Source organism: Psammomys obesus, unplaced genomic scaffold (genome assembly GCF_907164565.1).
Source record: "Psammomys obesus unplaced genomic scaffold, mPsaObe1.curated_primary_1811, whole genome shotgun sequence".
Lineage (NCBI taxonomy): Eukaryota > Metazoa > Chordata > Mammalia > Rodentia > Muridae > Psammomys > Psammomys obesus.
The window spans coordinates 7,469,200-7,482,595 of NW_026596051.1; the positions used below are offsets into that span (position 1 = coordinate 7,469,200).

Genomic DNA, 13,396 nt, shown 5'->3' on the forward strand with positions numbered 1-13,396 from the left:
GACTGGATCAGAATCTGCATTCTTTCAACATTCAAGTTCAGAAAGCACTGACATCGCCAGACCACCTCTACCCATCCTCATGTACCCTTGATACAACCCCGGGCTTTCCTGTATCTAGTCTGGATATATACTAGTAGGGTCCTGAGGTCCCAGGTTCTCTGCCAGAGGAAAGGTAAAGCTTGAGATGGAAAGGTAGAAGGGAATAAGAGGGCTGGGACAGAATAAGACAAGAAAGTCTTCCAAGTGACCTATACTCTGGTGCTAGCTCTTTCCCCTGGGTCAAGAGCTTAGTCATGTAGCCAAGGTTGCCAGTTATAGCCCTGGGAAGCACAGCAGGTGCTTAGCTGAGATTTTTAATGAGGGGGATAGAAGTACAGCCTTCATGTAGCATGCAGGAAGTTGAGGCCTGGAGCAGTGCCAATGAGATTGCTTCCCTCTTCATTAAGTGACAACTTGATGGGATCCTGATGTCATCAGTCTTTGTGGACAAGTCACATCATGCAAAATGATAAATACTGCATTATCACTCACATTTAACAATATTTATCAGAAGATCTTGGATGTTTGCATTTCTATAAATATTGTGTGATGGTCAATATCTGAAAAAGTGCTGGTTTGTTGAAAAACATTTTAAAGTGCATGCAGTGAGGAGTCACCCTCTTCCTGGAATCAGTGTCCTAACATGTCAGTATGCTATTTGTTCTACTAAAATCAAAGAGTACATGAAAGTGTCCAGTGACCACAGTGGTTGGGTCATCTTGGCAACTGACACTGAACACAATCCCCCCTCAGGCCCTTATTTTATAACCTCTGTCTGAGAGACCTATGCTTTCTGTCTGCTATTTCTGCTTTCTCTGTCTAGTTTTACATATTACTGACCTCCATGTGTATCTGTAGAATACATTATTTTGGAAAGAACTGTACATAGATGGATCTGTCGGGACCCTTTCCATGAAGGAATCTGGGTTGGGATTGCCAGGGCTGGTCCATTTACACTCTAAGCAGAGGTTTTGGGGGCTTAGCCCCTCCTGCTGGTTTCAAGCCTGATCTTGCCTTTTACTTCACTGTGATAACTCTTTCCAGTTCATACCACCCACTCCATTTCCCTTTTGGGTTTCTCAGACTGTGGTGTTTAGTGGCTTCCTTAGACTTGGAGGTTGTCCAGGCCCAATGCTGCCAGGGCCTTCTTCCTAAAACAGAAATCAGAAGCTCGGCGTGGAGGTGGACAGTGCCTTCCTCTAATGACTTTTTCGTGGTGTTCTGTCTATGAGAACCGACTGCCTACCATGCTCATGACTTCCAGCTGCTATCTTTGCCCACTATCTTTGCCACTGATACTTCTTGGGATGGTCACTCAGGTCTAGGTCCCTAGTTTCTGGCCTACTGGCCTCTCCCAGGCTACCCTTTCCCACATTGGTGTCCAGAGCATAGACTGAGCTTAGAGATTCCAGGAAAGATCTTCTGATACCCACACCCAGAGCTGGAAAGAGGCCTGGAAACTCATCCATTCAACATTCTCTTTATGTAGTAAGCCCTAATCCACCCTCATTCTGTCCTAGGTATTGAGAGTAATGAAAAATGCCAGACAAGTCCCACTCTTCACTGAGTCACATTCTCAGGATGAGACCCATGGCAAACACATAAACATATTCAATATGATATGTATGTATGTATATTTATATACCATGTATATGTAATTTACACACCCAAATTTATATAAATATAAAAGGCATTACATATAAGCACCTTGTTTATAAACAGACATATAAAGCACGAGCACGCACACACACACACACAAATGAAGTGATAAGCATCCGAAAGAAAACATCAAGACAACTGGCAAGAGTGTCAAACAAAATTCAAGATACTGGACAAGAAGCAGATGGAAACTGAAGGTGGGGGTGTGCTTTGGTACAAAGGGGTCTGAAAAGGGCTCCATGAGAATCAGGTGTCTGAGCAGAGCCTGCAGGATATATTTAGATCCTAAAGGCCCTTGGATGGGAACGTGCTGTGTTTGTGTTCAAAAGAAGGCCAGCCTGTGCTGCAGGTGTGAAATGTTCACCTGTTCTGTTCGCTGGCCCAAGCAACGAAGGCCTTGTAGCCACTACGGGACTTATATCTTGTACAGTCTGGTCTTCCCTCTTTCCTTAAACAGAAGGTTGGGGCTCAGAAGAAGAAAGGCTTAGTCAGGCCTCTGGATACCAAGTTCAACCACAGAATCTTGCATCTTACCAGTCTTTTATTCCAATCCTAAGAACCTAGCACAAAGAGATGGCCTTCCTGGTTTCCTGTCTTGTTCCTAGACTACTCAACTCCCACCCCTATTCTCCCTACATCTGATCACCACCCTTGTATTTTCTCCCCGTTCTATTTCAGGCCTAGTTCCCTCTCTTCATCCACTTCTGCATCTAATCTATTTTCCCTTCTGAGTGACATTCAGGCATCCTCCCTTGGGCCCTCCTTGTTACTTAGCTTCTTTGGGTCTGTGGACTGTGGTGTGTTTATCCTGTACTACAGGTCTAATATCTGCTTATAACCGAGTGTATACCATGTGCATGTTCCTGGGTCTGGGTTACCACTCTCAGGATGACATTTTCTAGTTCCACCCATTTGTGTATGCTTTTCATGATTTCCATATTTTTAATAGCTGAGTAGTAAGTATCCCATTGTGTAAATGTACCACAATGTACATTTATCCATTCTTTGGTTGAGGGATAACTAGGTTGTTTACAATTTCTAGCTATTATGAATAAAGCTGCTATGAGCAAAACTGAGCAAATGTCCTTGTATGGTGGAGCATCTTTTGGGTACATGCCCAGGAGTGGAGGCCTACAACAGGCTCCTGGGAGGACATGGGTGGAATTCTAGCTGAAACCCCTAACAGAGGGGCACATGGAGACTGAAATGACCACCACCTAGCCAGGCAGGACGAGTGGAAGGAGGAAAACAACCCACCAACAAAACCTGTGATCCAAAAATTACCCTGCTTACAAGAACTGCAGGTATAAAGAGGAAACATAAATTGAGGAAATGTCTAAGCAATGATTGGCCCAACCCGGGACCTACCCCACAGTAGAGAGCTGGGCCCCTGACACTATTAGTGATGCTCTGCTATGCTTGCAGACAGGAAAGGGCCTAACATGACTGTCCTCAGGGAGGCTCCACCCTGTAGCAGATCCAGACAGATGCTGGAACTTGTAAACAAACATGGGGCAGAGCTTCGGGGATCCCATGAAAGTGTTGGGGGAAAGACGGGAGGACCTGAAGGGCACAGGAACCCCACAAGAAGACCAACAGAGACAACTAATCCAGACCCACGGGGGCTTACAAAGACTGAGACATCAACTAAGGAGCACACATGGTCTGGACCTAGGCCCCCTGTACATATATGATGTGGGTTGCCTGGTGATGGGGGGGGGGGGCGGGGAGCGATAGGGGCTGTTTCTAACATGGACTCTATTGCCTGCTTTTGGATCACTTCCTCCAGGCAGGGCTGTCTTGCCTGGCCTCAGGAGATGAGGATATGCTCAGTCTTGATGTGACTTGATGTGCTGGGGAGGGCTGATATGGGGAGAAGGGGATCCCCTGTTCTGGGGGGGAGGTGGAAGAAGAAAAAGGGAGAGGAGGGGCATGCCAGACCGAAAGGAGAGGAGGGAGGGGCACCCTTGGGATGTAAAGTGAATAAACTTAAAATAAAACAACAAAAAACCCAGCACGACTGTTGTATTTGTTAGGGCAGAACTTCAGAGCGACCAGGTTCTTTTCCTGTTCCTCTGAGGTCAGTTAGCAGAATGGAGAGGTGAGGCATAGTGGACGGGGCCTGGCAGGTTGGCTTGCTCTGAGACCATAGCACCTGCTTTCCTCTGCTGGTATTTTGCCCACCAGTCAGCACAGGAATCTCAGGACCGGTACCACAGTCATGTCTACTACTGTCCAGCTAACCAGGAGGCATGCATCCAACCCAGTGCAGTTCCTGTTGGCACAGCAGACCGCACTCCAGCTTCACTGCTTTCTAATTTCTCAAGAAGGTGTGACCGACCGTACCCCAGGTTGCATCCCTTCTCATTTCCCGTTGCTGCACACAAGAACCTCATTTGGACCACTCTCTCCGGCCCTTACATTAGACCTGTGGCATTGACAAAAAGTTCTTTTAGGTTTGGGGCAGAAGTTGAGGCCCGGGACTGTCTGCCCTCCTCTCTTCCTTCACCTGGGTTCCCGCGAGCTAGTCCGCCCACTTGGCCCCGCACAGCTACAGGTGGCCAGGTGTCTAGTCCCTCCAGCCAGCTCCGCGGGTGCCCACCGCGGGGTGCGCGCCCCGCCCAGGTGCGCTCCGGCGTCGGGGGCGCGCGGGGAGGCGGGCGCTGGGGAGCGGCGCGCGGGCGCGGGGCGGTGCCGAGGTGGGCGCGGCTGAGGCAGCTCGGCGGGGGCGCGGCGCACCTTGCTCGGGCGCCCCGGCCAGCCGCGTCGGTTCCTCCCCGCGCCCCCGCCCGCCCGGACGCCTCCAGTCGCTTCCGTCCTCTCGGCACCGCTGCTGTCCTCGCTAGCCCCGCGTGGGAGGACGATGGGTCAGCGCGGAAAAAGTGAATGAGGACGGCGGCGCCGCAGCCAGCGCCTCACTCCGCCGGCAGAGCCCCGCGCGCAGCCCGCCGGCTCCATGGACGCGCCGCGCGCACTGGCGGCCAAGCCCCCCACCGGGTAAGCGGGCACGGGAGGGCGGACAGCGTTCTCCGCAAGGTGCCCGGTGCATGGGACAACCGGGTCGTTGCTCCGGCAACGGTGGCAGGCCTGACCCGGGAGCACTTTCCGCGAGCGGCGCCGGTGTGAACGCCCTTGTGTGTGCATTTGTGTATATGCGTGTGTGTGTTTGTGTGTGTGTGTTGGGGTGTTGTCCCTCCAGGCGGAGCCCCAGCTCGGAGCTGCCTCCTGCCCCTTGCAATGGTGGCCACTATGGGCCGAGGCCACAGCGAAACTTCGGGCCTCAGACTCCAGCGGATCCCATTTGGTCTTATGCATGGGTCCCTCCAGCCACCCTCGCAGGCCCTGTGGCCCGCTTGCTTGGTTCCTGCCTCATGACAGGAGGGTATTTGTTCTGTTGAGACTCATGTAGCCAGCGATCTTGGGAGGTGTATGTTCACTTCGTGAATACTGCTCTGCCCAGCCTTCCTGCTAGGGCCTCCCTTGTTCCGGAAAAGGTGAGGACCCCCTCATCGGACCTGAAAAGCAGAGCTGTCATCCCGGTCTTCCAATATCCTCTAATGCCTCAATGACTTTTTAGTTTCTTTTTGCTGTTTCCACACCTTGCAAACAGAGATTCCGTGTCACATTGAGGATTTTACTTGCCGAAAGAGAAACTTCCTGACACCGGTCAAACAATCTTGTCCTTTAACACTCTCTTCTCTTTGAATCGTGCCCATCCGTGCCCATCCCAGTCAGGACAGTTTTCAACCCATGTGAACGAGGTAGATTTCAGAAAGTGCCACAGGGCCGGCCTTTGACCTCTGCTCTCTGGAGCAAATGTGTCATGAGTGTTGCGAATGGAATGAGTTGGGGTGGGCCCGCACCTGCTCTTGAAATGGCCCACTTTCACTCGAGCAACTGGGTTTTCTAAGGCAGCTTTGGGGACAACAAATCTCTTTTCTTTAGCAGTTATGTCCCACTGACTAACCCTGTCCTTTGCCCATTGGCGTTGTTGCCTGAGTGTTTATAAAAGTCTTCCAAACCAGCTCTTTTTTATTTCTTAAAATCTCTGGAAGCTTTAAAAAGTAAGATACATTACTAACTCATAACCTTGAAGCCAAGGAATGTTAAAAAAAAAAAAAAGACTTTTCTCCAGTAAGGTGTGGTTATATCATTCCTTTGAACAAACAAATTCCCCTTAAAGAAAATAAATACGGGAATACTTTTTCTTGGTAACTGGGACTCCCAAAACGACCTGGGGAGATTTAAATAGAATTGCCTTTTAAATTTGTGGCTTTTCGAGATTGTTACGTAAGTCCCTCTAAGGGAACTGAATTATTTTATCACTACTTTCTTATAAATAAATATGAAGGGAATATTTAGGAGGCCTGCAAATTTTCTTAGAGGATCTGCAGAAACCCAGGAAGGAGTCTGGGAATAGTGAAACCACCCTCTCCACCAGTTTGCTCCCTAAGCAGTCAAGAGGGCAACCCGAGTCTGCCTTCCTCACTTGGAGTCACATAGGAAAACCGAGGCCGTATGCTGTGAGGGTGGCAGCAGAGCTCACATGGCTTGATGCCCCTGCACCCGCAGCATATTATTTCCTTGCTTCCACCTTTGTCCAAGAAATGTAGATCTATTTCTGGTAACTTCTGTTATTGCCAATTCTCATATGTTTATACTTTGCATAAAGGAACGCCCCCCCAAATGTAAATATGTATATATATATATATATTTTTTTTTTAAACAAAGACCACAAGTTCAGTATAGAGCATTTTGTGTTAGAATTCAAAGAAGGACATGCACTAGGACTTTGTGTGTATTTTATATTGTTTAGTTATATTGCTTGCCTATCATAAAGGATGGTGACATTTTGGGCTTCAGCATGTTATCAAATGCAATTAGAATTTGTGGACTTGTATCTGAAATTACTGTTTTCTTTATCTCTTGAGAATAAGCAGTGTTTGCAGTGTGCTTGAGAGAAGTTTGTTTTCTATCTGATACTACAGAGGCTGGTTATACAATTACTTTGTGTAAACTATCATTTTCCCATGTGACAGCAGACAACTGGTGTGATGAATTTGTTGTTATCGACAAGAACTCCTCAGTCATCCTTGTGCTGTGTAGACTGGTTGGAATGGGCAACAGATCGAATATTATCAAGCATGAATTAGTGAAGGAACAGCTGGGCTGGTGAATGTAAAATCATCTCCTTAGAGGGTTACCACACATGCAAATTTTGCTTGGATTGAAATCATATCTTTCTTAGTAATTGCATTAAAGCAGCAACTGTGATGAGCGTCTGTCTAGGAAAGGCATTCTTTTTGGGAGGAGATTGTGTGAAGACTTGATGTGTTGCTTAGGGAATTTTAGAGCTCATTTTTAAAGGGTGTGTGTGTGTGTGTGTGTGTGCTTGCATGTGTGTGTGTGCAGGCGAATTCGGCTGCATACCTGCTGTGGGGCATAAGTTGACCTTAGAGGACAGCCTGGGAGTCAGTTCTCTCCTCCAACTGGGACTGAACTCAGGTTGGCAAGCTAGAGTGGGAAGTGATTTTACCTGCTGATCAGTCTCACCAGTCACTGGTTAGTTTCAACTAGTCAGAAGTGACTAGTGAGAAGTGATAACCGGTGGAATATTTTAGAAAACGGACTTAGGCAAATTGCCTTCTGGTGAAGTTTTAAAATATAGTTAAGCCCGTACTTACTGTATTGCAGTGTATGCGGGGCCCATCTTAGGAGTTGGTTGTTACTGTACCAGAGAGTTCTGTACCTGACACCATATGAATACAGGAGACAGTATCAGCATCTAGCTGGATGGTGGATACAGATTTTTTTTTTTCCAAAGAGGAAGTGCATAGTTGTGTAGGACTGGAAAGTATCGATTGACATGAAATCTCAAAGCTGGGTACATCTGAGCAAAGGCTGAGTCACTCACACAAAGGCAGTGAACTTCACACCACTGATGCAGCTTTACATATTTGCATATATTTATTTTACTACATTTATTAGAACAAGAAATAATTTGAAAAAAAAATAAGTGGGTTTGTTGCTGCCGTTGTTGTTGTTTTGGGATGTCGAGTCTCTCTATGTCACCCAGATTTGCTTTGAACTTGTAATCTTCTTGCCTCAAACCTCTGGGATGATGGGATGACAGACATTTGTTATTGTGTCCAGCTGTAAGCGGACACCCTTACCTGTCAGTAGCCAACACAGTATCAAGATAGAGGGCCTGTCTCTTTTGATGGTAATATGTTCCTGTTTTGTACCAAACCATAAGTGTTTTGATATTAAAGACATAGTAACTACATAAGTCATTTAGATTTGCTTTGGGCTACTGTATTTCAGAGTGTCTCCATCCTTAAGAATGAGAAAATAAGGATTATCTGTCACAAAACATTAATACCAAATTTGAGCTATATTTTTAAAGATGTTACTTCTGAGCTGTTTTTTATCCCATCAACCCAATTAAGTAATGTTAAATCTCTGGGTGTGGAGAAGACTTCTGTGAATATTACTTTTTGTAGTTATAATCTTTATCCCTGAGAAATTAGACATTTATAGTGTCAAATAACCATAGATGATTTTTATTATATCTCAGGAGCCCTGTTCAGATGGTGGACCTGAAGGGCCACAAAAGTTGCTTCAAATATATCTGCAAACTGTTGAGTCACTCTTGGGATGCTAGGATTTGGGACATCTTTAGTTTTTCTCTCTCATTATCTCCCATGCATGAGCATATCAGACTGTTAGTGGGTGGCACTGTGACCTGGAAAGGTAACAATTCTGACATTTATGAAGGCTTGGATTCTGTGGCCTCTTTAATTTGGGACTTGCAAAGTGAGGTTGTAACGTGTGTGCACCCAAGTATATGTCTATAATTATTAAGAAAACAGTGATTAAAGGATGTGTCTCTATCCCATAATAACCAGCTTAAGATACTAGGCCTTTGAACTTTGTGATTGAATTTTCAAGTCTATTTGCTTTTGCAACTGATCGAAAGTTTTAAAAAAACGATCAGAAATATTTCATATCAAATCAGATTTTAAATACATGAACATGGTTTTATTTATACTTGAACTAAGTAAACACATTCAGCTGACAGTGTATTCATTGTATGGCCTTTTGGTACCATCCATATTTAACGATGGTGTCTGGCAATTATATACCATAGAAACTTAGTGGTGTATTTCAGTCTGTGCTGCAACAGAGCACAATTCTCATATCACATGGCCCAATTAAAACTTATATATTTTTTCCTATTTATACTTTTCTTTACTTAAACTATTTAATACTGATTCATACTGTTGATGTAGATAATGTATCTTTTAAAATTAATTTCATTTACTTAAGTGATTTGTAAATTTTAGTTTTTGCCCCTCCAGCAATCTGTGTCTCTACTGTCTTCCTTCTGTCTTGCCACTGGCAGGTTTCTATATTGTTAAAGGGCCGCCTGCAGGTTTCTATTAGCCTTCTGTGCTTTCACCATTTTATATTTTCAACTTTTCTCTTGCTAGGGGGATATTATCTATGCTTGATGAGGTTTCTTACAAAGCCAAGAATGGTGTGGTGGTTGCTTTAAAGACTTCTACTCATCACTCTAGACCCATGTTGCTGTATGCACTTACACTGACTAATGGCAGTCTTTCTCTAACAGTCTGCTTTTCCCAAAGTCCATCCCCAGGAGATTGTTTCTGAGCAAGTCCCTTAATAAGACATCTTTTTCCCCCTAGCCAGCAGCAGCCTCTGGTAATTTAGGATTTTACTATCATCTGTCTAGTCTTCCTCATCAGGAGGTAAACTGCTGGCTAGGACCACATCTTCCACAGGCCAAGTCCAATTAAAATAAGTTCCCTAGCCAAGCATATTTCTATTAAAAACAAACAAACAAAAAGCTTTAAAATCAACTGTCAAAATATATTTTACTTGGGCTCATTTGATTAGACACATTCTTAGATCACAGCTGCTTTCACCCGAAAGCTCTTGTAGATCCAGCTCCCGCCTACACCAGACCATGACACCTGTGAAAAGACTCCAGCTGAGGGTGGGCATGGTGGTACAGGCCTGCAATCTCAGCTGCTTGGGAAACTGAGCTAGGAGTATCTCAAGTTCAAGGCCAGTCTGAGCCACAGAATGAGTTCAGCGTCTTCTCGGGCTCCAAAGCGACTTCAAGGCCAGCCTGGGCAACTTAGTGAGACTCTTTCTCCAAGTGAAGTGTGGAAATATGGCCTGAGATGATCTCTTAGGACTACCAATCAGTGGGATAGCTCTCTGCCTCCACCCTCCAGAACCAAAATCAAAACAAAAGAAAGAACTGTGCACACAACTCTACCTCAAATTGATTGAGAGAATTCCTTATACGCCTATCCCTGAAGATTGTTCCAGCTAGAAGCCACTGAACCCTAGGGTCATGCTCTTCTACCTACCTTCCTTCTCACCAGAGCTTCTGTCCGGTGTTTGTTGCTCTAGAATCCAACTGAGGAGCCCTTTGTTCTAAGGGAAGTACCATGCTCCTCCAGACACAAGGTCTCTTTTCTGCACCACCAGAAGGTGGGCTTAGTGGATTCCATTGTGGAGACCAGAACGTTTGCTTGTTACTGCTGTTCTCCTGTGGAAAACAGAGAGAACACTGGGATGAGATTTGGGTGCTGGTGGCAGCAGACCTTTCGCTGGCATGTCCTGCAGCCATCCTGACTTGTCGATCAGCCAGGTTGTCTGATCTCACATTTTGTGGGAGCTGACTGCACTGCAGCGGTGTCACTCTGTGAGTGGCCAGTACAACTGAAGGGCAGAATTTTCACCTGACCTATGTTCAGTTAATTTTAAGTGTAAGACTGTGCAGCTTGAAGGTCTAAGGTGACTGACTGGTCAGGATCTGCCTGTGGTTTCTCAGTCTCTGGTGGCTGCTGCAGCACCCTTTCCATAATTCTGCCCCTGTTGTATGCCTTCAACCCTCACCTCGCCCTGGCAGCCTTTTTTTGTATGTCAGGATGGTTCCTGGCAGCCTTCTGGCCAGGTGAGCTTTCCATACAAGGCCTCCAGGGATTTCTCTTGAATCTCCAAGGTCCCCTGTTAGAACCCTTGTAGAAATTGTGAATGTAGTTTGCTAGCCCTTTTCCCGCTGAATCTAGAGGTCCTTAGAAACAGGCACCCTGCTTTGAGTTAGTGTCATCTGCCCATGGTACAGGAGACAACTGTCACCCAGTATGCTACAACTCATTTGTGGTTGAATAAGATAGTCTCAAAACTCACAGGGCCTCAGTGTTCCCAGAATGTATTATATGCCTTTTAAAAACAAACAAACAAACAAACAAACACATGGCCATTTCTTAAATGTTCACATATCTTTGTTTCTGCCAGACTCTGTGTGAACAGACAGATCAGCTGGTACTGTAGGTTTTCTGCTGTAGTAAAGCTTGCCAGCACTGTGGCCATGTTCTCCACTGCCTTGAGAGGTGCCAGATCCCTCACTGAGGAGCACAGAGCAATGGTGGCTTTGGGAGAATGTGTCCTCTGCTAACTGATCATACAGTGGGTGGCTGGGGCTGCGAGTTCAATTTATCAGAAAGTTCCTCCCTTGCCTTGCTGCTTTGTCATGGTCAACATGAGACCTCCCCATGCTCTAGCCCCACAGAGGACCAGGACTCAGGAGAGGCACCTGCCCTTCTTTGTGACACAGTTATACATATTTCTTTATACATGTGGCCTTGGCACAACTCCCATCCTACAGTCCTTACGGGGAGGTTTGGCATGGTGGAAGACAGTTCCTGGCACAATGGTCTAGTGAGGGTCTAAGGAGCTTGACATAGTAGGCTGACAGGGTGGGGGCATTGAGCAGATGTCTCAGTGAGCATGTGGCTTTTCTCCCTCCTAATAGGGCCCTCAGAAGTCAGCTGTCAGGAGGCATGTCCAGCTAGCTTCTGGCCTGTGCTGAGAAATGTATTCTTATTTTGCTCAGGTTATAATTGACAGGAAATGACCCTAATCTGCACAGTATGGCTGTGCACTGGCCCAGTTCAGGCCTCTTGTAGCTGGCATTTCTGATTCTAGCCCCTGTTTCAGTCCAGAGTGTGAAGGCTCTTCAGCCCTTCTGTCCTTCCAGGACCTGCCAGACTCAGACCATAGGTGTTCAGCCCAGGAGGAGTGCCATTTAGACCACCATCTAAATGGCCAAAAGGGTGAAAGCAACCAGGCTTCCCTATCTTTCGGATGTCAGGGGCTGACACACTTTGCCTTTTATTGGTCTCATCTTTTTCCATGTCATACCACCTCCTTTTTGTTCATGGTGTTTGTCAGTGGATGGCTTGGGGAGAGAATCCCCTAGCCACAGCCATAGGCTAGCTGAGTCTGGGAAGGTCAGAGAGCCTCTTGCTTTCCTCCTGGCTTAGAAAAGGCAGGGTGAGCAAGGAATATGTGTTCTCAAGTGATGAGGGTTGTCTACAGAGGTCATCGTCTTATATACTGTGTGTGGCTGGAAGAGTCAGCGACCTGAAACTGAGACATACCCAGTGTTCTGCTTCTGCAATTATAAGTACATAATCTGAGCAATTAAATATTTAAATAGCTTCCCCAATCAATCCTGGCAGTGTTTCCCCAAATTTAATGGTTTGGGAGTTGTTTAAAAATAGACTTGGGTGGGAGTGATAATTCAGAAAAGTGAACACTTCTGTTCACATGGCTGGAACCTTGATAATTAACAAAGCTCACTTATGTACATTAAACAAATGATTAGGTTTGAAAGAGACTGGTGTACTCTAGGTAGAATTAAGGCCTGTGCCACTGCAAATAGTTCCGTGTTGAGGTCCCTATCTGGCTGATCGCCCATCCTACTGCCTGTAATTTTGTGTAGACTTGTTTTAAGTAGAAGTAAAACCCTGTCCATCCTACTCAGGGCCTAAGCCACTTCCATTGTAACAATCAAATGATATCCTATAGCATCCTTTGTATGGAGAATGAATTAGAGATCTCCTTCAGCCCTTCCAAAATCAATTAATTTATTTCCAAAGTGTTAATTAGGGCTACTGAAATCTTAGCGCTTCTCAAGCTTCATCAGCCCTCTGAATTCCTATCCTTAGCTACTTCTCAGGAGTTTTTGCTTGGTGTTTATGAAGTGATTTATTTTTCAAAGAAAAGGTTCCAAATGAAGGGCATGTGCCAATTTTACAGCATTAAGAACTGTAATGAGAGGCTGGGATGAGGGTTTACTGAGTAAAGTGCTCATGGTACAGTCAGGAAAAGTTCAGAATTCCCAGCGTATGTGTAAAAGCTGGGTGTGGCGGCATGCATCTGGAAACTACAGCCTCAGGGGCAGGGATAGGGTGATTCCTGGGGGATTAATGACCTATCATTCTAGCTGAAACACTAAGTTCCAGGTTCAGTGAGACACCCCCGAACCAAGCAATGAGATAGAAGACACCTGACATGGATCTCTGGATTACACATACACACACACACACACACACACACACACACACACACACACACTGGCACTCACATAGATGAAAGTGCTTTCACACACATCTACAGAGAGAGAAAGGGAGAAAGGGAGGAGGAGAGCAAGAGAGAGTGAGAAAGAGAATGAAATCTTGTTTGTAAAGTAGACTAAGTTGCAAGTAATACTCCAATTTGAGAAAATTCTTTTAAATTTTTTTTTCAGTTTACCTAAATTTCTACATTTTTGGGTAATAGTTTTCTTAAGGGAGGAAACAAAATTGTGGAAAGG

General features: G+C 45.7%; 1 protein-coding gene across 4 annotated transcripts in view; it reads left to right on the forward strand.

Annotated features, from left to right (window-relative positions):
• Positions 1-4,443: 4,443 nt before the first annotated feature.
• Positions 4,444-13,396, forward strand: part of Cobl (cordon-bleu WH2 repeat protein) — a 244,038-nt gene continuing 235,085 nt past the window's right edge. For all 4 annotated transcript variants that reach the window (XM_055623924.1, XM_055623926.1, XM_055623925.1 and 1 more), the window contains exon 1: positions 4,444-4,695. In XM_055623924.1, coding sequence (XP_055479899.1) covers positions 4,655-4,695 — 41 coding nt within the window. In that variant the 5' untranslated portion in view covers positions 4,444-4,654. The remainder of the gene's footprint in view (positions 4,696-13,396) is intronic.